Genomic DNA, 26,919 nt, shown 5'->3' on the forward strand with positions numbered 1-26,919 from the left:
GATCCCTTTGGCGGTCGAACGACCCTTTCACAGGGGTCGCCTAAGACCATCCTGCATATCAGATATTTACATTACGATTCATAACAGTAGCAACATTACAGTTATGAAGTAGCAACGAAAATAATTTTATGGTTGGGTCACAACATGAGGAACTGTATTTAAAGGGCCAGAAGGTTGAGAACCACTGTCCTAGATCATCTTTTTGGCACCCACCCTTTCAGAAATCACCTTTATATATACAAGCACATATGTGTGTATATACATCTATATTCACCTTTTCTTTTTTTACCCCAGTAGTAGCATACATTGTTCTGCGTCTTGCTTTTTACCACTTAATATATTTTAGAGATTATTCCATAATATACATTCTTTGCATAGTTTCTACCCTAAGGCTGTACCAAAATGTATTTAATTCATTTCCTACTAATGGACATTCAGATGGTTTTTCAAACCATGCTACAATGAATAACTCCGTTTAGTTGTCTTTTCACACATGTGGAATAGTCTGGTTGAACATATTCCTAGAAAGGGAGTTTCTGTGTCAGAGGACTTGGATTTTAATCCTCACCTGAGCACATGTTTATTGACTTTAGAGAATGGGGAAGGGAGAGAGAAACACTGTTGTCTCCCATATGTGCCCCCACTGGGGATCAAACCCCCAACCTAGATATGTGCCCTGAGTGGGAATCGAACCCACAACCTTTTGATGTATGGGATGATGCTCCAACCAGATAAGCTAGTGAGACCGACTGAGTCCGGGCCCTGGCAGGTCTCTCTTTGTGAGTAACTATGGTTTTCAAGACCAACACAGTGCCCAGGTCTGTTCAGTGCACCTGGTAGTGCTTTTCGTCCTCTATATCGTGGTGTTTCTTTTCTTGGAGGAAACAGGGGCCGACTCTCCCACCGTCAGTGCTCCAAGAGGTGACTGTGCAACCTAACAGGGTTGAGGTGGGCGGGACCAGAATGGACCGCAAACCAGCCAGAGGCTCCGGGAAGCTTCAAGCTTGAACCCAGTTAGAATCTGCGTCTGTTCAGAGGCCCCGGCAGCCTCTTTGGTGCGGAAGTGATGACAGGGCCTTAATTCCTCATAACCCCGTTTTACCCTTTGCTCAGAGGGAGGAGCGTGCACTGTGACCACATCTCTTGCTGTGGAGCAAAATGTGGGTCTGTGTTCGCTCCCCCAGGGTAGCGTTTTTCTTACCTGAGCAGTAGCTCGAGCAGCAGATTGCTCAGGGCTCAAATTCGCATCCGCCCTGGGGGCAGAGAGTGGAACAGTTGGGTCCCAACTGTTCCCTTGGCTGCCAGCTGCCAGCCTCCCCATTGGTGGGGGCAGCCTCCTGGGGTCGCATTCCAGAAGCTCGGACTTGGTGAGAGGAGATCCTCCTGTGTCCTGCATAATATTATGAGTCCCCAGCATTCCAAATTGCATCTGAAATGCGGGGCATTCAGGAAATTTTTTATTTGAGCTGTACGTCCCAGGAGTGGCGTAAATGAGAACCATTTGCGGCTCTGTGGCTTTCTTGGTGGAAAACGTCAATACTTGGTCCAAATTTTTTTTTGGACAAGGGATTAAGAATTCGAGGTCTGTTTTCACGGAGGATTGGAACTCTTTTGTGGAGACTCGATTATATTTCTAGTTTTGTAACTTATTAGATTTTTGGAAAAATTGCTTCGGACATGATGATTTAAAATTTCTGAATTATTGAAGAAGGATCTCCTAGGCAAACAGTTCTCTCCACAGGCACACATTTCAGAATCATTAGGTGAACTGTTTGTTCAGACTTCTGAAAACTATGTCCCAAGTAAACCAGGAAATTCTGAATATGAAAGATGTGGCTTAAAATGAACCAAAAGAATCCCTAAGCTCTATGAGAAACCGATGATTCTTAACTGTTAGTTTTGTAGCGCTGAGGGGGAAAAAGGTACATATCATAGTTGAAAAATTATTTGACCTCAGTGTTTTTGCAAGCTTTCAAAACTTTTGTGATAGGAAACTATTTGTTTAAGTACAGAATTAGGTCAACTAAAGCTGCAACTTGGAATTCCTTGGACTTTTCAGAGAAAGGGTTACATCTCATGTTCTTTGGGATGTGGTTTCCTTCATCCTCCCAGGACTTGTGCAAAATGTTATCAACCTAAATGAAAGGTGCTTGGTGTCTACAGAAGAGCAGCCAATGGAGACCCGGCTGGGACCTGCTCTCCTTCCGAGGGGTCAGGCTGCAGAGATGGCCTCAGGGAGTCCAGAGGGCACCGGGCCTTGAGCTGAGCTTGTGGTATCGACATGGCTGCACCCCAGTTCTGAAGTCAGTTTGGGTCCCCGATACCAGGAGACCGGCTTGGTGACTTAGCAGTTGCCCCCCGAGCCCCGCCCGTGTGAGAACAGACTCAGGCAGTGTTCCCGGAGCCTTCGACATGGCAGAGCTGGGAGAGACTGTGAGTCTCCGCACAGGGCAGCAGTTTGGATGCTATGAGCACGGATTGGACCGTCCCCTTTGCCATCAGCGCCAGGTCCTGGCGTGTCACTGGTGCTGACGCGGGTCCAGGGCACAGTGGTACCAACACATGGCCAAGCAACCAACCAACAAAAAGAAGCATCAGAACAGCCCAAATCATAGTCCCTCCAATTGTTTTTTTTTCTCTGTTTGTTTCTTATCAGGTTCATACAAGTAAATTTCTACAATATTTTCCAGACTGTCTTTTATTTATTTAATATATTTTATTGATGTTTTTACAGAGAGGAAGAGAGAGGGATAGAGAGTTACAAACATCGATGAGAGAGAAACATCGATCAGCTGCCTCTTGCACACTCCCTACTGGGTACGTGCCCGCAACCAAGGTACATGCCCTTGACCGGAATCGAACCTGGGACACTTCAGTCCGCAGACCGGCCCTCTATCCACTGAGTCAAATCGGTTAGGGCGGTCTAGTGATTCTCCTCAATCACACCCTAAAACATCAGTTAAAGAGCTTGCCCACCTGTGTTTTAAGGGGTTACTTTCTAGCAAGGTACGGGTTTGTCTTTCGGAGGGTGAGAGTTTAAACTAGAGCGAAATGACAAACACCAGCCCTGCTGTGGTCACAGGACCCTGTGGGGAGCAGGGGAACGTCATTGCGTCTCAATTTATTATTTTCCCTCCGGTTGTCCGTAGCTTGTTGGCAGGCAAATGCAGTCTCGGTGTCAGCAAGGTATGGGTTTGTCTTTCGGAGGGTGAGAGTGAAATGACAAACACCAGCCCTGCTGTGGTCACAGGACCCTGTGGGGAGCAGGGGAATGTCATTGTGTCTCAATTTATTATTTTCCCTCCGGTTGTCCGTAGCTTGTTGGCAGGCAAATGCAGTCTCGGTGGCTTATAGCAAACACAGATTTATTTCTCGTTTGCACGAGTGTGGGCTGCCGAGGCCACCCCCTGCCCACAGCGCAGTGCCACGTGTATTTGGACCTCCGATCCGATCTGGTCTCCCAGGCAGAGGGGAAGGGCAGTGGCCCGGTCACGGGAAGACTCCTAAAGCTTTTGCCTGGACAGGCTTCGCTGCACTCGTAACCACATTTTATGTGTCAGTGCGAGTCACCCGGCGAAACCTGATCGCACCCCCCACCCCCACCCCGGGCATCGCTCTGGGCCACCTGGCAGCTGGAACCCGGCTCCTGGGGAGGGGTAAGCACTGAATGCCCTGGGCCGTTCCGTCTGTGCACGCTGAGGCCTTTGGGCTTTCCCGTTAGGTTAATATTAGTGGGTCTGCATCTGTCATGCTGTGGAATTGGCTTTCTCCCGGTGGCATCAGCTTCCTCGATCGAGCATCTGCAAGTGATGCTGAGATGGAGCTGAGACAGAGGGGGAGTTTGGTAAAGAAGTTAAGCAAGAGGCTGTTAACTATGAAATCCTTCCCTGCTATTTTTTTTGCCTTTTCTTTTCTCCTTCATCTTCCTTGTGTTGATTACTGAGTAGAAGTCCAAACTCCACCCCCGCGATACCCACACTGGTCCAGGTAGTCTAACTCGTAAGCCCAGCCGTGTTTGCAGACAGTCTCCTTTAGGGTAGATGTCCCATCGGGCATAGCAACGGGCTGGCTGGCTTTTCTCAGCTGCTGCCCGTTCAACACCGCGCATCGTGCTGTGCCCAGCGTCACTCACGGTCTCCTTACACCGTCCACGTGTGGACAGCAGCCTGCCAGCGAGTGAACAACCCACGCCAAGTCACAGACAGGCGCCGCCCAAACCCCTGCCCAGTGGGGAAGCGCTGGCATTAATAAAGCCCTATCGAGCGATGGGCACCTTGTTCTATGTGGTTCTCCTTCAAAGCCCCCCCCCCCCCCCCCAAGGTGGTGCCCTCCACCTCCGATGGGCATCCTAGTGAAGCAGCTCGTGTGGTTCCATTCACCGTCCCTTCCAGGGGGGCGGCCGGGAGGAGGGCAGTGTCACAGCTGTGCCCTCCCTTCAGGTCCGTGGCCAGGCGCTCCCTGCGACTGCCCGGCTCTGGGAGGGAGGCGCTACTCCAGTCTGATGCCACCTCACAGGTGAAATAGAGTTTCAGAGGCGACAGGAGACGTGCCAGGTGAGGAGCCCAGGAGAGCGGGGCAGCGCCAGGGGAGGTCCAGTCGGCCACGTGCCAGCAGCTGCCCCGAGTGCGCTAGTGGCGATGGAGACGGCCAGGGAGCATGGTTTCCTCTTGGGCATGAGACGATGCCCTGTCGCTCTTACCTGCGTCAGGTGACTGTGGGCCCGTCTGGATCGCACGCCGCCCAGTAAACGGACGCTCGCTGTGTAGACGGGGTCTCCTTCCTGCCGACACAGCCACACCGCTGCCCCCCGTCCAGGCTGCCTCCGTGTGTGACCTTTACAGTTCACTTTCCATCTCTGAGCCTCCGCGTGCCCAGTGTAAAGTCTGGGCCAGGAGAGGAGTTGCTGATGCAGCTGGCCCTGCTGCCCCACCCCCCTCTGCCCGCTGCCGGCCAGGCGTACCCTCTCTATTCTGTGTCATGAGGCAGGAGCTGCTGACCCCATTTCATACATGAGGAACCAGGACTAAGGGGAGGTCGGAGGCCTGTCCTGGGGAGACAGCGCCCCTGTGCACCAGGGTCCCCCGTGGAGTCCCTCGGCCTCCAGGGCAGAGCGTGGCTGTCAGTGTACCTGACCTTTTCACCAGGGCCTCGCGTGGCTGCTGACCATCCGATAAAACAAGGACACGAACAGCCTTAGGAAACTGCAGAGCGCTCTGTCGGTGTGAGATGCTGCTATTGCTGCTAAGTGACCTTAGCCACTTAGAAATTCGCAGTAGGGCCCAAGGCGTAAGTCAGTCTAGGGGTGTTACGCTCCCTGCGGCACCCATGAGGGGTCCGAGGCCCAGCAGAGAGGAGATGCCCACATAGCCACTGCCTGCTCTGTCCGAAGCCCGCCGCTGGCCGCCTCTCCCTACCCCTCCAGCCCGAGCGCTCGCTCCCCCATCACTGTGGCCTGGCTCCTGAGATGGACCTTCCCAGCCGGTCTGCTCAGAGACCTGGTGAGTGGGAACAGGCTACCGTGTGGGGTCAGGCTGTGATGTTGACCAGGTTTTTATTTAAGGCGATTTCCATCAAGTCAGCCACGTAAAAGCCATGCCGGTTGCACACTACTGTGTGTTTTCGGCAACTCTTCTGCACTTCCGGCGTTCAGGAGTGATTGCTGAGGGGCGGACGGATGTGGGTGGAGCCCCGGCTTCAAGGGGGTGCTCTCCAGGGGCCGATGGGAATGTCATCATATGTGGTGCTCCCAACATGATGAGTCCAATGGGATCTCAGCCACTACCATGCGCTCCAGCTGCATTCAAAAAGACAGATCAGAATTCTACAATGCCTTTCTCCTTTTAAAAACTTTTACTGACTTTTAAAAATTAAATTAATTGGGGTGACAGTGGTTAGTGAGGTTCTATAGGGTTCATGGCATCCTGTGCCCACCACCCAAAGTCAGCTCTTCTTCTGTCACCCTTTGCCCTTTACTGCCCCCCCCCTCGGACCTGTTCTTGACCTGCCCCTCCGCTCACACCCCACATAGTCTGTCAGGAAGTGGGGGCGCTTCCTCCGCAGTCAGGAATCCAGTTACATCTCAGCACCCCCTCTGTTCCCCGCGGCAGCCCTTCCAGGTGGCCGCTCTCCGACCCGGATTAGGGAACCGCCTCACTGTAATCAGTGTCTACAAGTTTTTGCTTTTCTTTTTTTTTTTTTTAAATATATTTTATTGATCATGGCACTGGGCGCCCAACTGTAAGCGCTGAAGGGGAATCTTACCGAGCGTGTTTCCTAACGGGCGCTGTTCTTCTGTAGACTCGGGCATTCCAGTTCTGTGCACGTGACTCCTGTTTGTGACCTGTTTGAGCCGCGGTCACGGGGATGGCTTCCACGCAGGAACATACCTGTTCCCTGCCTTGAGGAAGTCACCTTGTGGGACGCGAGCAAAGCCATTGGTCACATGAATTACGTGACAGAAGCACAGAAATAAATAGTAGCTCCAGCTGAAGTTGAGGCAGAGCGAGCTCCCCCGCGTGGATTTAGGGGGCTGGAGGGGTATCACGGAGGGGGGTGGGCCGAGCAGCGGCAGCGGCACCTTTGTGACCACGCGGAGACCGGCGTGCACCTGGGGCTGTGGAGGGGAGGGGAGCCGGGTGGATGGCACAGGAGGCAGGTTCACGTGAAGGCCATTGGGATGCCAGGACCAAGCGGGTTCAGGTTACAGAGCCCCCTTGCTAAGCCCTGGGAGGCCTGTCCGGGGCTGGGGCGGCAGAGGGGCGTGGGCCTGCCAGCACTAGGCAGAGGCCGTGAGGGGCGGAGTGGCTCTGCAGAGCATGGGGCTGGAGTGAGCGTGGCCCGGTCTCCCTGACTTAGCCCAAGTCCTGGAACCCCCTCAGTTGCAGGCAAAACGGGTGCCTGACCCTTTAAGGACCGACCAGACAAGCAGGTGGGGCCTAGGACCAGGCCAGGGAGGAGGTGAGCCCGCAGAGGGCAGGGCAGCCACCTCGCAGGCCAGGGCCTCGCAGAGTGGGCGGCTGGCGGGGAGCTGGCTCAGGGTTCGGCGGAGCGCAGTGTGGCCAGATGACATTTGGTGAAAAGCTGCAGTGTCAGAGCAACTTGGTTTATGTGACAGTTTTTAAAAAATATACTTTATTGATTTTTTACAGAGAGGAGGGGAGAGGGATAGAGAGTTAGAAACATCGATGTGAGAGAAACATCGATCAGCTGCCTCCTGCACACCTCCTACTGGGGATGTGCCCGCAACCAAGGTACATGCCCTTGGGCTGGAAGGGTGTCGCGGAGGGGGGTGGGCCGAGCAGCGGCAGCGGCACCTTTTTGACCACGCGGACACCAGCGTGCGCCTGGGGCTGTGGAGGGGAGGTGAGCCGGGTGGACGGCACAGGAGGCAGGTTCACGTGAAGGCCACTGGGACGCCAGGACCAAGCGGGTTCAGGTTACAGAGCCCCCTTGCTAAGCCCGGGGAGGCCTGTGGGGGGACAGGACTGTGTGCTGAGCGCCCTGGGCTGGGGCGGCAGAGGGGCGTGGGCCCGCCAGCACTAGGCAGAGGCCGTGAGGGGCGGAGTGGCTCTGCAGAGCACGGGGCTGGAGTGAGTGTGGCCCGGGGCTCCCTGACTTAGCCCACGTCCTGGAACCCCCTCAGTTGCAGGCGAAACGGGTGCCTGACCCTTTAAGGACAGACCAGACAAGCAGGTGGTGCCGAGGACCAGGCCAGGGAGGAGGTGAGCCCACAGAGGGCAGGGCAGCCGGCCCGCAGGGGAAGGGCCTCAGAGTGGGCGGCTGGCGGGGAGCTGGCTCAGGGTTCAGTGGAGTGCAGTGTGGCCAGATGACATTTGGTGAAAAGCCACAGTGTCAGAGCAACTTGGTTTATGTGGCAGTTTTTTAAAAAGTATATTTTATTGATTTTTTACAGAGAGGAAGGGAGAGAGATAGAGTTAGAAACATTGATGAGAGAGAAACATTGATCAGCTGCCTCCTGCACACCCCCTACTGGGGATGTGCCCGCAACCAAGGTACATGCCCTTGACCCGAATCAAACCTGGGACCCTTCAGTCCGCAGGCCGATGCTCTATCCACTGAGCCAAACCGGTTAGGGCGAAGTGACAGTTTTGAAAAGAAAGTATTGTAACCACTGGATTTCCGGAGTTATTGCACGCTAAACACTCCCTGTCATGCAGGCTTACCGTGTGCCGGGCACCTTGCTGGGTCTTCCTCCTCGTGACCTGCCTAGAGCAGCTCTGCTATGTCCCCCACCTCCTAGATGAGGAATTGGGGGCTGAGAGAGGAAGCGGCTTATGGGCTCCCGTGGCTGATTCATGGCAGGGAGAGACTGGGCCCTGCCAGCCCCGCCAGGCACTGTGGCCCACAGACCACTGCCTGGCAGCCCCACCGGCCACTGCCTGGCAGCAAGGCACAGGGTCCATACTGTTGTTCTCTTTTACCCCCAAGTACTACATGCAGTTCCAGAAAGACTGTAACATAGGGGCTGCCAGAGGAACATGCAGAATTCCCCAAAGCCCCTTTGCTTAGAAGCGAGCTGTGTTAACACCATCGTCGATAGCTTTTTCTTTTGGAGGCACATGCGTGTGCACATGTGCAGACACACACATACACAATACATGCATATATATACATATATAGTATACAGTTTTTTCCATAAACATTACATTTAATAAATATTCTAAAACCAATTATTAGACATTTTATCTTTCTAACTTATATCCTTGGGCATTTAAGCTGTTTTAACTTATATATATATGCACACACACACACATTTATTGATCTCAAGAGGAAGGGAAAGGGAGAGAGAGACAGAAACGTCAATGATGAGAGAGAATCACTGATCCGCTGCCTCCTGCACGTCCCCCATTGGGGATCGGGCCTGCAACCCGGGCATGTGCCCTGACCGGGAATTGAACCGAGACCTCCTGGTTCATAAGTTGACACTCAACCACTGAGCCACGCCGTCCGGTCAAGCTCTTGTCATTCTTTGGTGTAACGAACAGCATAGAGTAGAAGTAAGTAGCTGAAAATGACGTGCACCCATAAAACCAAGTGAAAGAAGCCTGAAAACACAAGAAATTCGGAGCGATGGGCAGGGATGCAGGAGATGATGACGGCTGTCAAGTCACCCTCTGGGGGTCTCCCCGTCCCCAATACGACGGTCACCAGAGGCTGAGAGCGGTTGCTTTGCTTGTGGGCTCCCGTGGCTGATTCATGGCAGGGAGAGACTGGGCCCTGGCAGCCCCGCCAGGCACTGCGGCCCACGGACCACTGCCTGGCAGCAAGGAGCAGGATCCAGACTATTGTTCTCTTTTACCCCCAAGTACTACATGCAGTTCCGGAAAGACTATAACATAGGGGCTGCCAGAGGAACATGCAGAATTCCCCAAAGCCCCGTTGTCGATAGCTTTTTCTTTTGGAGGCACATGCGTGTGCACATGTGCAGACACACACATACACAATACATGCATATATATACATATATAGTATACAGTTTTTTCCATAAACATTACATTTAATAAATATTCTAAAACCAATTATTAGACATTTTATCTTTCTAACTTATATCCTTGGGCATTTAAGCTGTTTTAACTTATATATATATGCACACACACACACATTTATTGATCTCAAGAGGAAGGGAAAGGGAGAGAGAGACAGAAACGTCAATGATGAGAGAGAATCACTGATCCGCTGCCTCCTGCACGTCCCCCAGTGGGGATCGGGCCTGTAACCCGGGCATATGCCCTGACCAGGAATTGAACCGAGACCTCCTGGTTCATAGGTTGACACTCAACCACTGAGCCACGCTGTCCGGGCAAGCTCTTGTCACTCTCTGGTATAACGAACAGCATAGAGTAGAAGTAAGTAGCTGAAAATGACGTGCACATAAAACCAAGTGAAAGAAGCCTGAAAACACAAGAAATTCGGAGTGATGGGCAGGGATGCAGGAGATGATGACGGCTGTCAAGTCACCCTCTGGGGGTCTCCCCGTCCCCAATACGACGGTCACCAGAGGCTGAGAGCGGTTGCTTTGGGTCAGGCCGTGACATCGAACAGCCTCTTTCAGTGAAAGCGTTTTCAGCGGAATCACCCAGAGCCGGTGGCAGGAACCCAGCGGTACCGGGAGGCGGCCAGCCCGTGGGGTGTCATGCAGGGAGCGGCTGTTACGGAGGGACTGTGTGTAGGGCAGTGCCAGCCAACCCAGCGACCGGCCGTGGTGGCTGCGATACAGTGAATTTGGGGATCTGAACATGAACACGTGACCATCAGGTAGCGCGTGGCCGGGCGGGTGGATGCCGGCAGGGAGGGGGTGCTAAGTCTGAGGCTGGGCCAAAGGGCCTGACGCCTTCTTGCCCAAGGGCTGGCGGTGGCTGGGAGGAGGCAGCGGGTGCGGGGATCACCCCGAGTCCGGAGGGGAGGCCTCTGGCAGGAGGAGAAGGTCATGAATGGCTGTCGAGGGATGAAACCCATTCACTGTAGGCCAGGAGGCAATTGAGGGGGACACTTCTCAAAGCCGTTGTGGTAGCCAGGGGACAGGAAGAGGCCCTGGTCAGGCAGCGGTAGGAAAAGCTGTCTAGACCAGTGATGGCGAACCTATGACACAACTCATTTTTTTTGGTTGATTTTTCTTTGTTAAATGGCATTTAAATATATAAAATAAATATCAAAAATATAAGTCTTTGTTTTACTATGGTTGCAAATATAAAAAAATTTCTCTATGTGACACGGCACCAGAGTTAAGTTAGGGTTTTTCAAAATGCTGACACGCCGAGCTCAAAAGGTTCGCCATCACTGGTCTAGACAGTCCCCTAGAGTGAATGGGTTGGAGCCACAGCCGGAAGGACATTGCTGCTCCTCCACGCTCCTGGCTCTCGGGGGGATCCTGCAGGTGGTCCCTGGAGCCGCAGCGCTGCCATTCCTCTCATTAGACTGAAGTGACTGCTGCGTTCAGACCTGCTCTTGTGTCAGAGCCCCGGAGAGGCATGCGTGTCTTGTGACTGTGGGCAGTTTCAGTCCGTGTATCACGTTTTAAAATTAAAAATCGCTCTTTTCCTGGCGCTGTGAAGGCCGGCACCACATTAATGACTAATATGTATGCTAGACGTTTAACTAATTAGCTTTCTTGGGTGTTGACCAGATAAGCACGGAGATTTATGACTGTTCTGAAGGCTTCGCCGGGTGCGTCCTCGGTTGCTTTGGGTAACGCTTAGCAGGTGGCTTAGGACTCCCGGAAAGTGCTGCTTCTGCGTGAATTTAAGAAGCGACCGCTGTGCTGCGTGTCTGCGTTGGTGTTTGCTGGTGCGTGTTGCACGCAGAGTAACGGCTGTTTGGAAGCTAATTCCATGTTCTCACTTAGACCTCACTCTTTTAGGTTCTCAGAGGCACGGGATTCAAAACCCTCCAGGAATCTCTAAGTCAGTGGTTCTCAACCTGTGGGTCGTGACCCCTTTGGGGGTCGAATGACCCTTTCACAGGGGTCGCCTAAGACCATCGGAAAACACATCTATAATTACATATTGTTTTTGTGATGAATCACTATGCTTTAACTATGTTCAATTTGTAACAATGAAATTGGGGGTCACCACAACATGAGGAGCTGTATTAAAGGGTCACAGCGTTAGAAAGGTTGAGAATCACTGCTCTAAGTGTTACAGGGGCCTCCTTTCAGGAGCTGTAGCCCGTGGTCAGGTGAGCTCCTGGCTTTGAACTTGGAACCCAGCCTCCCATGTGCAGTATCTGATGGACATGACCATCCTTTCTCCCTTCCAAGGCATTTTCTAATGTATTTTGTTTTTAAAATTACAAAGTAATCTGTCTGTGGAGGGAAAAATCTAAAAGAGCGTTGAATATAGACTCCCCCTTCTCCCACCCCAAAATGAGAACTGTAAACAGTTTGATGCATATTTCCCCAGTCTTTCTTGTGTGTACATACTAGTACATACATGCATGCCTGTGAACACACACTCCTCTTCCTCCTGCCCCCACCAACCCCCCGTTTCACCACGAGCGCTGTGACCCCCAGAGGAGAAGGAGGCTCCCTCTGTGCTGGGCCTAGTGGGATTTCACTCTTGTTGGAGCTTTTGTCTTTGTCCCTCTCCGCCCCTCCCTCCTCCACCATCCTCCCTCAAGCTTCAGTAAGTCCAGGCTGGCTTTGCCTCTCTCCACCCTCAGCAGCCACGCCAGGAGCCCACGCAGGACAAGTCCCCAGGTCTGTGGAAGCCAGCCATCCGGTGCTCCTCCTGGGACCACAGCTGCCCGGTGGCTCCCTGCAGCCAGCCCAGGCAGCAGGCCTTGTGCTCACTGATGTCCAGCGTGCAGGTCCCGGGGCTTCCGTGGCCTCCGTGGCCTCTCTCCCCTGTCTGTTAGGGGCTGAGATTTCCCTGCGGTGGTTAGCCATCCTTTCAGCCCCATTGGTTTCTGTCTTCTGGAATTTTCTGAGAAGCTTTGGTGCGTGGGTGGGACTTGTTTTCCCCTCCCTCTGCCCCTGAGGTGGGGTTTGGGTGCCATGGGGACCCAGACGATGCTCTGAGCGCCCAGGTACCACGTCTTTTTGCTGTTTCCAGTCCAGCGCTTTGGAAATGGTTTCAGGGCTTGGTGTGTGCTGAGACTTGAAAGTTCGTTTTTCTTCGGTTTTGCATGAAACGTTATTCAACATGACTTCATTGATATGTCCTCGCTCCCTGTCTGGGTGCAGAAAGGACACTCACTTAGCAAAGTCCTTCCTGATGCGTTTACGGGCCTCAGGGCGTCCGGCACAGGCCAATTAATGATGCGCCATTGGCTTTTAGAAGATTAAACAGTTACCCTCGTTTTATTTGATGTCTATAAGTGTCACTGTCTTTAACATATGTTTGTATTTTATGTGAAGGTGACTGAATATTGTCAGTTTTTCCGGTGCTCCTCCCGGGACCACAGCTGCCCGGTGGCTCCCTGCAGCCGGCCCAGGCAGCAGGCCTCGTGCTCACTGATGGCCAGCGTGCAGGTCCCGGGGCTTCCGGGGCCTCCCTCCTGTCTGTTAGGGGCTGAGATTTCCCTTGCGGTAGTTAGCCATCCTTTCAGCCCCATTGGTTTCTGTCTTCTGGAATTTTCTGAGAAGCTTTGGTGCGTGGGTGGGACTTGTTTTCCCCTCCCTCTGCCCCTGAGGTGGGGTTTGGGTGCCACGGGGACCCAGACGATGCTCTGAGCGCCCAGGTACCACGTCTTTTTGCTGTTTCCGGTCCAGCGCTTTAGAAATGGTTTCAGGGCTTGGTGTGTGCTGAGACTTGAAAGTTCGTTTTTCTTCGGTTTTGCATGAAACGTTATTCAACATGACTTCATTGATATGTCCTCACTCCCTGTCTGGGTGCAGGAAGGACACTCACTTAGCAAGGTCCTTCCTGATGCGTTTATGGGCCTCAGGGCGGCCTGCACAGGCCAATTAATGATGCGCCAGTCACTTTCAGAAGATTAAACAGTTACCCTCATTTTATTTGATGTCTATAAGTGTCACTGTCTATAACATATATGTTTGTATTTTATGTGAAGGTGACTGAATATTGTCAGTTTCCCTTTTCAGTATCCAGACTAACTGGACATAAAAACAGTAATAGTCCCTTTTCAGGGTGTACGGCCCCCCAGCCTCTACAATGACTTCTTAATTCCTGCCGGAAGTTCCCCGGTTTCCATTGAGCTGTGTTGGTCATGCAACAGGAAGGAGAAAACATTTTCTACCTGGCGGTTGAAGACATAGAGTCAGACACAGAGCTGCTGATCGGCTACCTGGACAGTGACATGGAGGCCGACGAGGAGGAGCCGCAGACCCCGCCGATGGCCCCGGAGGGGGAAGGCCACCTCGCTCAAGGGGAGTCCACACCTGGCAGGACAGGTACGACCTCGCCTCGGTGACCCAGCGGACGGAAGTGGAGGAGAAACAGAACTGGGGTGAATGGTGGTTGCAAAATGGAGCTAGCTTTGCCAGCGCTGTGCTCAGGGGTGCCCAGCTGTGCGCCCAGCTTTCTGCCAGCGGGGGGAGCATGCTGGGCGTGGTGACAGGTGTGCCCTGCATCAAGGCCAAGGTCACGGGAAGCCCCACTCTCCCGGGTGTACGGGGGGAGCAGGAGGGAGGACTTCGGCTCTAGCCCTGCACCTGCCTTGTGACCTGGCAGGTCCCCGCGTCTCTGAGACTTTATCTCCCTTGTCCTGGGACATGCGAAGGTGTCCATTACTTAAATATATCTCCTACTTCTGTATTACTGCCCCTATTGTTCTTTAGTTAACAAAAGAGCAATTTCCATTATTTTGTGAAAAGAATCAAAATGAATAGATTTTAAAACATACAAATTAAGTACTTACATTGTTGCTATTTTTATTTAGAATAAAACTCCAAACCAAAACAACCAACCAATCAATAAATAACAGAAGCTGCCCTGGACGACGTGGCTCAGTGTTTGGTGTACTGGCTCACGCACCAAAGGGTAGAGGGTTCAATTCCCGGTCATGGGCACTTACCTGGGTGGCAGGTTCGATCCTAGGCCAATCAGGGCACGTGTGGGAGGCAACCAGTTGTTGTGTTTCTCTCACATCCAAGTTTCTCTCTCTCCTCTCTCTCTTCTCTCTTCCTCCCTCCCTCCATCCCTTTCACTCTCTCTAAAAATCAATGGAAAAAATATCTTCGGGTGAGATTAAAAAATAATAATCCTATATAATAAAAGCCTAATATGCAAATCAACCGAACGGCGGAACAACCGGTGGAATGACTGGTTGCTATGCTGCACACTGACCACCAGGGGACAGATGCTCAATACAGGAGCTGCCCCCAGCCCACAGGCCCCAGGCCGGCCAAGGTGGGTGCCAGCAGAGGCCCCTCGATCACCCCGCCGGTTGCCCCACAGATCAGCCCTGATCGCTGGCCAGGGTGAGGGACCCTAACTGTGCACAAATTTTGTGCACCGGGCCTCTAGTACAAGATAACGAGAAACAAAGGAAACTGTTCAGATGTCTAACAACAAAGAGCTTTGTTAAACAAATTATGGAACCTTCACATAAAACAACTCATTTTTTTTTTTACTTTTCCATGTTAAATGGAAAAAAAGAGCAACATATAACATTGTATATGAAGTGTGATCATCCACGTAGCTCTTTCTAGGCTGAGTGTAACATATGAAGGCACAGAACCTGTCAGAAATGGATGGAGTGCTTGTCTCTTCCTGCCTGGATGGTTGGTGAATTTTATTTGCTTCAGATTTTCTGCATTTTCTACATATACGCTCAGTTGATAATCAGACACGATATGTAAGTTGAATGCACGCTCAGGCAGAGCTGTGGTGGCGGGCAGGATGGCCAGCAGGAACGGGGTCTCCCTGGCCTGCTATCAGGGCCTGTCACGTAGGCGAGACATTCCCCTTGAAGATGCAGCATAGTCCTTGGCTGGACGGTCTCTTTGTGCAGCTAAATGTGAGCTCAAGGTGACCCGTTTTGGGGGGAACCTGCCCCCCTTTGTAACGTACCACTAGCTCCTTGCCGTGAACAGTTAACATTTCAGGGAAAGTGAAACACGATTTTGTAATAACTTGGTACAACACAAGTGAAATTATTAAAAAACAAACAAACAATATTTTTCTCTCTAGTCACACTTCCTATTATTTTTCATGGGCAACACTGTTCCTGTTCATAGAGACGAGACGAATGTTCAGTTCTGAGACCAGGCAGCACAGCTGATGTGGTTTTAAAATGCGGGGCGACCTGAGAGCTCTTCTCGTTCTCGTCCGATAACCCGCGCCCTTGTGACCGCGCAGGCTGCCGCGGCTGTGGCGAGGACCACGCCTGTCCCCAGTGCGAGTCCAGCTTCCCCAGCGAGGAGGTCCTGGCCGAGCACCTGCATGCGCTGCACCGGACGCCCGACGGGGAGAAGGAGTTCAAGTGCAAGCCCTGCGGGAAGAAGTTCCCCGTGCGCCAGGCCCTGCAGAGACAGTGCGTACGCAGAGCGCAGCTCTGACCCAGGGACCCTGGCTCCCCGTGGTTCTAACCTGCGTGTGTGTGTGTGTGTGTGTGTGTGTGGCAGACACGGGGGGGGGGGGGGAGGGCAGAGCCCCCAGAGGCATGGTCATTGTCATTCACTCATCTCCCTGTAGTGTGTTGATGTTTGAAACATCTTGGTTGTGAATTTAACTAGTGAACATGGCTTATGCAAACCAGTACAGTGGGGCCTTGACTTACGAGTTAAATTCGTTCCGTGACGGAGCTCGTAACTCAAATTACTCGTATGTCAAATCAAAAAGTGAATGAGTGAGACACGTGATGCTGGGCTGATGTTGTGGCATTCACGGTGATGTTCACTGTGCCAACTATCGGTGGGGTATCTGAAGCTGGCTCATAACCCGAATTTTAGCTCACAACTCAAAGCAAAAAGTCGGCCGAGAGATGGCTCGGATCTCAAAAAACTTGTTAGTCGGGACACTCGTAAGTCAAGGCCCCACTGTATTTGTTCATTCGCTAACTTGCCGTTCACGCCCCAGCTCATTGGTTTACTAATCTGAACTTAGACACGCAAATCCTAGCGGGTGCGTGGAGGTGACAGGCCACGCCTCAGTGGTCTGCGTCGATGTTCCTGCTGAAACCAGGGCGAGGCGAGTGTGGGACACGCACAGCTCAGAGCACAAGGAAGGCAGGGACGGTGCGGAGGCTGCTGCTTCCCAGCCACTTTGAGGAGTCACTTCCGTGAATGTGTGAGGCCAGGGCGCCGAGATGGCGTACATGGTCCCGCCCATCGCTCCGCACCCTCTGTCACCTGATGGATATGTCAGCAGCATGTAACACTGTTCTTTCACTTTAGCGTTTTACAGGATCAGGGATTACTACTAGTAAAAGTGAGAGAGTAGATGCATGCATTTGGGAACGTTTATTTTGAACAGAGCGTCATTTGCACGTGAGCAAGAACTCCCCAGCATAGGGTTAGGGTTTTATTCGTTCATTCACGTTTCTTAGTCACTGCCCGGTGTTATACACATCCGCTTTGGCTTGTGAAACTTGAGAGGAAGATGTCTGCCCAACACTTAAAACTTAAATATGTTAAATTTTTATAATAACAAGAGATGAAGCATTTGGAAATTCTATTACAGGCTCTTACACACAGACACACACACACACACACACACACACACACACACACTGGCTGCGCACTTTAAACAGAGGTTAAGACTGCGTTCCAGTCAGCTTTTATTGAGTTTGGTCTTATATATCCTACACCTGAGCTGGCTCTTACAGTTAAGTTAGGGACTCCTCCTAGTCTTAAAGGGCCACAGATGAGTGGGAAGAGAGCGTGCTCCCTGACTGTTCAGAGAGAGGCGTTTTCATGCATCTTTGTTCCTTGTCTTTCCTCCTCAGTGCTCTCCAGTGCCCGGCCAAAGGCAGCCCGAAGGACTCCCCCCGAAGCTTCCAGTGCTCCGCCTGCAATGCGCCCTTCAGCTCGGCGCCCAGGTGTGTGTGGGTGAGCAGAGGGCTGTGAGGCACGGGGTCCCCGCGGGTCACTGTGGAGTGCACGCGTCAGGCCTCTCCGTGGCTCTGTTCTGGGCTACAGACCTGAAACGCTGTCCTTTCTGCCCAGTAATGCACGCGGTGACCCCGGCCCGGGCTGGGGCACGCGCTCAAAGCCGCCTCCGGCCCCTCTCCCTGCCCCGCAGCTGCGAGCAGCACCAGGAGACGTGCAGGGGCAAAGCCAGGTTCGTGTGCAAGGCCGGCAGCTGTGGGAAGCGGCTGAAGAGCAGGGATGCCCTGAGGAGACACCAGGAAAACGTCCACGCGGGTGAGGGGTCCTGCTGGCCGAGCCGTCCATCTGTCCACAGCCCTCTGTCTGTCTGTCTGTCTGTCTGCAGCCCCTCTGTCTGTCGCTGTGGAGCGGACAGCTGGCCTTCCCTCCACGCATGTGCGGACAGGCGTTCCCTTCCCCCGACACTTTCTTTTCGAAGTCGATTTCGGCAGAATTTGTCGTTTTCCTGCCTGAGTCCATCTGCCTTCTTATCCTTAAAGGAAAATTCCGCTTTTTAACGCTTCTCTTCTCCTCTGTCGGGGAGAATGACCGGCTGCCTTGTGCCATGGGGGTTGATTGACTGTTTGGATGAGGACAGCAGATGCCATTGGATTCTTCCGATGGCTGGGTAAACAGCGACGCAGGCGTGAGAGGCGACCGTCACGGGGTTGCATCCGCCTGTCACCTGCTGACGGTTTTGGTTCAGGGACCGAATGCACTGCACTGAGCCAAGCAGACCCCGCACCCTCAGAGCTCGCTTTCCACCCCGGGAGGCGTGTCCTTAGAGGAGGGGGCGGTCCCCGGAGCCCCTACTGCACCCACACTTCCTCCAGGGCATCCTGCTGCCTCGGCTTCTGGGAAGTGGGTGGCATGTCTTTCTGATACGAGGAAACTGGATTTCTTGTCCCCGACCCTCGCATTCAGGAGAGGAGGGTGATCGGGGTCAGCCTCAATGTCCCTGTTTGTGCCTTGTTCTAATGCTGACACGTTGGGTCCTGGCGGCTGGTGTGAGCGAGTGAGCTGGCACTTCCACCTGGTCTGGGCTGCCCTTCAGGTGTGAGCTGCGTGTGAGCCCCCTTGGGTGTGAGCTGCGTGTGAGCCCCCTTGGGTGTAAGCTGCATTGTGGGTGAGCTCCTTCAGGTGTGAGCTGCGTATGAGCCCTGGTGGAGGAAGGACTGGCCTGGAAACAGAGCTTCCGGATGCCCATGCATCTGTGGCCCTTTAAGATTGTTAATAGTCCCTAATTTAACTGTAAGAGCCAGCTCAGCAAAAGTGTCTTTGGTGTAGAATATATAATACTAAAGTCAGTAAAATCTGACTGGAATGCAGTTTTAACCTCTGTTAAAGTGCACAGCCCTTGAGTGTTTTTTAAGTGCCTATAATAGAATTTCCAAATGCTTAATCTCATTATTATAAAATCCTATATAATAAAAGGCTAATATGCAAATCAACCAAACAGCGGAACGACCGGTTGCTATGATGCACACTGACCACCAGGGGGCAGACACTCAATGCAGGAGCTGCTCCTGGTGGTCAGTTCTCTCCCACAGGGGGAGCACCACTGTCAGAAACCGGGCTCACGGCTGGTGAGCACAGTGGCGGTGGCATGAGCCTCTCCTACCTCCACGGCAATGCTAAGGATATCAGGCTGAGGGACACCTCCCCCCAGTGCATGAATCTCATGCACCGAGCCTCTAGTTTTAACATATTTAAGTTTCGAGCAGAAGTTTCCATCCGCAGGGCTGTGCTGTCCCTTTCCTGGAGGGCGTGTGCGGGTCTGAGGAGGCTGCGTTGTCTGCACTCCTTGCTCCTGGCTCTGCATGGCCTGCTTTCATGGTCCATGTCAAGCTGTCGGGTGTAACATGCTCTTCTCCTTTTCTCCGTCTCCGTCTGTGATGTGTTACAGCAAATCTTTCTTGTCGTCTGCTAAAGACAATAAAATCTGACTGGAATGCAGTTTTAACCTCTATTCAAGTGCACAGCACTTTAAGAGCCTACAATAGGATTTCCAAATGCTTAATCTCATTATTATAAAATCCTATATAATAAAAGGCTAATATGCAAATCGACCAAACAGCGGAACGACCGGTTGCTATGATGCACATTGACCACCAGGGGGCAGACACTCAATGCAGGAGCTGCTCCTGGTGGTCAGTTCTCTCCCACAGGGGGAGCACCACTGTCAGAAACCGGGCTCACGGCTGGTGAGCACAGTGGCGGTGGCATGAGCCTCTCCTACCTCCACGGCAATGCTAAGGATATCAGGCTGAGGGACACCTCCCCCCAGTGCATGAATCTCATGCACCGAGCCTCTAGTTTTAACATATTTAAGTTTCGAGCAGAAGTTTCCATCCGCAGGGCTGTGCTGTCCCTTTCCTGGAGGGCGTGTGCGGGTCTGAGGAGGCTGCGTTGTCTGCACTCCTTGCTCCTGGCTCTGCATGGCCCGCCTTCATGGTCCGTGTCGAGCTGTCGGGTGTAACACGCTCTTCTCCTTTTCTCCGTCTCCGTCTGTGATGTGTTACAGCAAATCTTTCTTGTCGTCTGTGAAGTGAGTCTGCGGCGTAAGTGAAAAGCCAGATGCTGGAACCGCCTCTGGGACCATGCGTTCCCGCCGTCACCGGGCGGACGGTCTCCAGCCTGGGCTCCCCCAGCCCCGGCTCTGAGGCGGCTCGTCACTGGCCTTGGGTGTTATAATCCTTCTCGTCTGGAAGCCCCTGGCGGTTTTGAAGGAAAGCGTTTATGAAGCGAAGTGTTTGTTTTGCTCTGCAGCGGGTCATGGAAAATGTGGGGCTTACTGTGCAGCCAGAGATTGCTGAGCCCACCCTTCGCTGGGCCTGGCACCCCGTCTGTCTCGTTCTGAGCCTCTCTTGCTTCTCCCTTTCCTATGTGACCTGTATGGCTTTTGGGGAAAGAATATTCCATCTTGAGAGCAGTGTCCACACAGGGCGGTGGGATCCTTTGCTGGGAAGGCTGGTATCCCAGGAGAGTTTTAACATATTTAAGTTTTGAGCAGAAGTTTCTATCCGCAGGGCTGTGCTGTCCCTTTCCTGGAGGGCATGTGCGGGTCTGAGGAGGCTGCGTTGTCTGCACTCCTTGCTCCTGGCTCTGCATGGCCTGCTTTCATGGTCCATGTCAAGCTGTCGGGTGTAACATGCTCTTCTCCTTTTCTCCGTCTCCGTCTGTGATGTGTTACAGCAAATCTTTCTTGTCGTCTGTGAAGTGAGTCTGCGACGTAAGTGGAAAGCCAGATGCTGAAACACCTCTGGGACCGTGCGTTCCCGCCGTCACCGGGCGGGCGGTCTCCAGCCTGGGCTCCCCCAGCCCCGGCTCTGAGACGGCTCGTCACTGGCCTTGGGTGTTCTAATCCTTCTCGTCTGGAAGCTCCTGGTGGTTTTGTAGGAAAGCGTTTATGAAGCAAAGTGTTTGTTTTGCTCTGCAGCGGGCGGGTCATGGAAAATGTGGGGTTTACTGTGCAGCCAGAGGTCACCGTGCCCACCCTTCGCTGGGCCTGGCACCCCATCTGTCTTGTTCTGAGCCTCTCTTGCTTCTTCCTTTCCTCCGTGGCCGGCACAGACTTTTGGGGAAAGGACATTCCATCTTGAGAGCAGTGTCCACACAGGGCAGTGGGATCCTTTGCTGGGAAGGCTGGTATCCCAGGAGAGAGACAGTCTCCCCGCTGTTACACTGATGGCGACAGATGGTCCTTTTAGGGATAGGAGTTGAAGATGCTGAGAAGAGAGAAGCTGAGTTGTTGTTTTTAAATATTTTTTTTTATTGATTTCAGAGAGGAAGGGAGAGGGAGAGAGAGAAACATCAATGATGAGAGAGAATCATTGATTGGCGGCCTCCAGCATGCCCCCTACTGGAGATTGAGCCCGCAACCCAGGCATGTGGCCTGACCGGGAATTGAACTGTGACCTCCTGGTTCGCTCAACCACTGAGCCAAGCCAGCCGGGCAGGAAGCTGAGTCTTTAAATAATCATCACATTTTTCCACAGAAACTGTGACATGTGGTGGATAGGGTTTCCAGCCACTCCTAGAAGTGTACTTAGCCCCATTGTGTCAAACCTGCAGTAACTAAGCTGAGTTATATCAATTTCTCACACATCCCCTACCTTTGTAAGTAATGTGTTCCTGAATTTTTTGTTGTTGTTGTTGTTAATCCTCACCTGAGGAACGGCTCGTCACTGGCCTTGGGTGTTCTAATCCTTCTCGTCTGGAAGCTCCTGGTGGTTTTGTAGGAAAGCGTTTATGAAGCAAAGTGTTTGTTTTGCTCTGCAGCGGGCGGGTCATGGAAAATGTGGGGTTTACTGTGCAGCCAGAGGTCACCGTGCCCACCCTTCGCTGGGCCTGGCACCCCATCTGTCTTGTTCTGAGCCTCTCTTGCTTCTTCCTTTCCTCCGTGGCCGGCACAGACTTTTGGGGAAAGGACATTCCATCTTGAGAGCAGTGTCCACACAGGGCAGTGGGATCCTTTGCTGGGAAGGCTGGTATCCCAGGAGAGAGACAGTCTCCCCGCTGTTACACTGATGGCGACAGATGGTCCTTTTAGGGATAGGAGTTGAAGATGCTGAGAAGAGAGAAGCTGAGTTGTTGTTTTTTTAATATATTTTTATTGATTTCAGAGAGGAAGGGAGAGGGAGAGAGAGAGAGAAACATCAATGATGAGAGAGAATCATTGATTGGCGGCCTCCAGCATGCCCCCTACTGGAGATTGAGCCCGCAACCCAGGCATGTGGCCTGACCGGGAATTGAACTGTGACGTTGGTCCTTAGGCTGACGCTCTATCCACTGATCCAAACTGGCTAGGGTGGGCCCTGAATATTTTTTAAAAATATATTTTTATTGATTTCAGAGAGGAAGGGAGAGAGATAGAAACATCAATGATGAGAGAGAATCATTGATTGGCGGCCTCCAGCACGCCTCCTACTGGGGATGGAGCCCGCAACCCAGGCTTGTGTCCTTGACCTGAATTGAACCTGGGACCCTTCGTTCCATAGCCTGACGCTTTATCCACTCAGCCAAACTGGCTAGGGTGGGCCCTGAATATTTTTGAAAATGGAATCGAAAGTCAGATATCAGATTTGCCTGAATACAGGAAAACTGAAATAGTGTACAGGCTAGTGTTGGCTTGGTAGGAGCTGTTGTCCTTGAACCTAGGGATGCTGGGAGTGTGGAGAGAACCTTTAGGGTCACCCAGGACAAAGCGGAGTGAAGATGCCAACTCCCTTAGCCCCCTTCCCACCTTTCCCCTTCGCCCAGATCCTGTGGATGCTAACTGAGATTTTGTATTTATGGGCGATAGCATTTATCTCCATTCTCAGGTGAATAGTCATAAACTGTCCCCCAATTTCTTCTGGGAGGAGCTAGGACTCCAGTTCTAGGAGGAAGAGGAGAAGACGTGAAGAGGAAACACTGAGAAACTCTACTTCCGATGCTCCTCATTTAGCTCTTGGTGGTGTTTTGTTTTTGTTTCAGGAGATCCTAAGAAAAAGCTCATCTGTTCCGTGTGCAATAAAAAGTGTTCTTCAGCATCCAGCCTACAGGAGCACAGGAAGGTCAGTGGGATAAAGATGAGTGCCCATCGGAGTGCCCGATTTTTTTAATCATGCATGGTGTCTGCCGTGTACATCTAAGTTGATTTTTTTAAATATTGTCATTGATTTCAGTACAAACGTTGTAAAATGAAAGACCGAGATGTAGAAGAGTAACCTTGTCCAAAGAATATTCTGAGCTATTGTTCAGAATCAGTAGATGTAGTTCCTGAATATTTCCTTCCCCTACAAGCTTGATCCTGGCTGCTTGTTCAGGTCTTGGTAGATCTCGATCCTAGCTGGTGGGGGTGGAGAACAGCACCCACGTTGTCTCTAAGGATATTAGTGTCACTGATGAGTTCGAGGTGGGATTTCCTTCACTGCAGCTTCGTGCCTCTGACTTAGCCCTTTTGAAGCCATAGGCAGCTTTGACCAATACACATGGTTGGGGACATCTAATGTCTAGTAGAGGTTGGTTGCAGTATTTCACATTGCCAGTAGGTGGTGCTTTAAGACGATGCCGAATTACATTTTCGTCTAGTGCAGTGGTTCTCAACCTGTGGGTCACGACCCCTTTGGCAGTCGAATGACCCTTTCACAGGGGTCGCCTAAGACCATCCTGCATATCAGATATTTACATGACGATTCATAACAGTAGCAAAATTACAGTTGTGAAGTAGCAACGAAAATAATTTTATGGTTGGGTCACAACATGAGGAACTGTATTTAAAGGGCCAGAAGGTTGAGAACCACTGGTAGTGTAATAGCCTACATTACTGTATACTATCCTACATTCCAATAAGATATACTCTGATCCTTCTTTTTTTTAAAATATATTTTTATTGATTTCACAGAGGAAGGGAGAGGGAAAGAGAGAGAGAAACATCAATAATGAGAAAGAATCATTCATGCCCTGACCAGGAATCGAACCATGACCTCCTGGTTCTTAAGTCAACATTCAACCGCTGAGCCATGCCAGTCGGGCTGTGATCCTTCTTGAAAATTACTTAGTTTGGGATTGAAATTAGTGTTATTACCCCCCCCCCCATATCAATGGACATTTATGTACATGACTTAATGTTAGGCATAAATAAATAGAATTACTAATCATTTTCACTTTAAATCTGGTTTTATGTACATGACCTAACGTTAGGCATAAATAGAATTACTAATCATTTTCACTTTAAATCTGGTTGTTTTATTAAACCTTTTTAGGAGTTTTGAAAATAGCTTTGGCCTGAATTTTCCACTATAAAGAAGATATTTAATGCAAAATTGCTTTCATGCACAGTAAATGCTTTCTATTTTATAATTTGGGTAATATCAGTTCAATTCAACCTTTAAAAGTGTTTCATGATTCAGGAGCCATGAGAGTTAGAAGTATACAAATATGATTATTATTCTGCAGTATTTTAAGTTTCCATTTTATAAATGCATTAATCATTTTTATGTTGTAGATTCTAGTAAAAGTTTAGCATTAAAAATGAAAATAAATACGATTTCATTTATGTGTAGCTGAGAAGGCATCTCATCTTTCTTAGAGCATTTTGCCATTATAAAGGGCATTATTCATGTGTTACAGAAACATAGTTTAAGAATATGGACCTGTGCTAACTATCTTTAAATAAACAGTGCATGCTGTACCCTTGCTCCTGTGGGTGGGCCTCGGATGGTGGAAGAGACTACCTTCCAGATGTCCCAGGCAGGGTCTCTCTGCACCACATGGTCCTGGCTGTGGGAGTGCTGTGCGACCCGCCCAGCTTTCTGAGGGACCTGGAGCTCTCTGACCCCGCCCATCTCCTGACCAGATTGGATGCCCTGCATCCAGGGGTGCAAGTCAGACGAGTGGGACGGCATCTTCTGCTTCTACTTGTTTCTCTCCCTTTTCCCTGCTTTTCACAACTGCCTTGGCCGACTCACCAAGAGTCAGCTCTGACCAAAGCGGAAGGTGGCTGTCAGCCTCTGACCTGCCATTCGTCGGGGTCGGAATTTAGGCCAAGACTGCAGACCTGGGTTCTGTGTCCCCACTAGCTCTCTCTTTTTAGGGCCACTTAGATCAAGAGGGCCATTTGCCGGGAGACAATGGCCTTCCCCTCATTGCTCACCACGCACTGCCATCCGTGTTCCCCTCATTGCTCACCACACACTGCCATCCGTGCTCCCCTCATTGCTCACCACACACTGTCATCCGTGTTCCCCTCATTGCTCACCACACACTGCCATCTGTCAGCCTCCGACCTGCCATTCGTCGGGCTCAGAATGTAGGCCAAGACTGCAGCCCTGGCTTCTGTGTCCCCACTTGCTCCCTCTTTTTAGGGCCACTTAGATCAAGGGAGCTATTTGGCCGGTGACAACGGCCTTCCCCTCATTGCTCACTATGCACTGCCATCCGTGTTCCCCTCATTGCTCACCACGCACTGCCATCCGTGCCTGGTCAGGACTTCGCCGTGACCTTCCTCTCTGTCAGGGCCCAGCGGCTCTGCTATTATAACACACTTGTGTGATGCTTTACAGAAAGGCTAGCTTTAATATGCACTAGGTAGGTCAGCAGTATTACATAGTTAAACAGTGTGCAATCTTATTTTCTTTTAACTAGAGGCCCGATGCACAAAATTCAGGCCGGGGGGCCTCTGCTGCTTCTGCCACGGCTCCACCCTCTGCAGCTTTGTCCACAAGGAAGGATATCTGGAAGGGCACCTGGTCTAATTAGCATATTATGCTTTTATTATTATAGATGACATGGGTTTACTAATTAACTTAGGCTCATTGCAATCTTCTATATAATAAAAGCCTAAGTGACCGTTATGGCGGAACGACCAGAACGACCGGTAGCTATGATGCGCACTGACCACGGGGGCGGGCAGGGGCAGGCAGACGCTCGACTCAGGAGCTGCCCCCTGGTAGTCAGTGTGCTTCCACAGGGGAAACCCCCTGCTCAGCCAGAAGCTGGGCTCATGGCTGGCGAGCGCAGCAGCAGTGGCGGGAGCCTCTCCTGCCTCCACGGCAGTGCTAAGGAGCAGCGGCAGGCAGGTGGTAAGGAGTGAGGGGTCCAGGACTGCAAGTGGATGCAGGCAAGGCTGAGGGACACCCCACCCCCCAGTGCACGAATTTTGTGCACTGGGCCTCTAGTTTTAATATACATAGTATAGAATGAACAGATTAGGGCTGAATTATAATATATAGTTTGGGTTATTGCCATAGCAACTTCCGCATGTTTATACTTTTATTTGAGCTCTATAAAATGTATGTGGCTTTGACAGTTGATTTAATTGTCGATTTAACCTTTTGCAGATCCATGAGATATTTGATTGTCAAGAATGTATGAAGAAATTCATTTCGGCGAATCAGCTAAAACGTCATATGATCACCCACTCAGGTAAGAGAGGTCGGCAGGAGGCCTGGCTGTTGGTTGTGGCGCAGCCATTCCCTAGCCGTGCGGTTTTGAACAAGTTACTTAACTTCGCTGGACCTCAGCCTGTCTATGGAGCCAGGGTGGCTGGTCTCAATGATACGAAGGTCTCCCAAGCCCTCCTTTAGTTTGTTCCTCAGTCCTGCTTGAGCCTCAGGCTCTGTATTCTTCATCTGTGACATGGGGCACTGGTTTGGACGCTTCACAGCTGCCGGGAAGGGAAATGAGCTGGTTTCTGTCTGTAGCCTGTGGAGGGCCTGACCCCAGGGACCGTGGCCGTGGCTGCAGCCCCTGCATCTCGAGATGCGTTTCCCGTCTCACTGAGGTCCCGGTAAACGTTAGTGAGACGCTCAGACATCCACTTTGAGGATGTTAGTTTTTAAAGCCGTAGTCTCAGTGCAAGCACGTTTGCATCAGAAAGGGGTCTGTGATACAGATTTTTAAAAAGCCAGCTCTGAGGATGATTT

General features: G+C 51.6%; 1 protein-coding gene across 1 annotated transcript in view; it reads left to right on the top strand.

Annotated features, from left to right (window-relative positions):
• The window catches only part of PRDM5 (PR domain containing 5), a 126,992-nt gene that overhangs the window by 53,019 nt on the left and 47,054 nt on the right, over window positions 1-26,919 (top strand). The window contains exons 3-8 of the mRNA XM_014541054.1: window positions 13,696-13,870; window positions 15,780-15,954; window positions 17,368-17,460; window positions 17,664-17,785; window positions 22,988-23,067; window positions 26,335-26,419. Of these exons, the coding sequence (XP_014396540.1) occupies window positions 13,696-13,870; window positions 15,780-15,954; window positions 17,368-17,460; window positions 17,664-17,785; window positions 22,988-23,067; window positions 26,335-26,419 (730 nt within the window). The remainder of the gene's footprint in view (window positions 1-13,695; window positions 13,871-15,779; window positions 15,955-17,367; window positions 17,461-17,663; window positions 17,786-22,987; window positions 23,068-26,334; window positions 26,420-26,919) is intronic.

The sequence above is a fragment of the Myotis brandtii genome, unplaced genomic scaffold (assembly GCF_000412655.1).
Source record: "Myotis brandtii unplaced genomic scaffold, ASM41265v1 scaffold2591, whole genome shotgun sequence".
In the NCBI taxonomy this organism is placed as follows: Eukaryota; Metazoa; Chordata; class Mammalia; order Chiroptera; family Vespertilionidae; genus Myotis; species Myotis brandtii.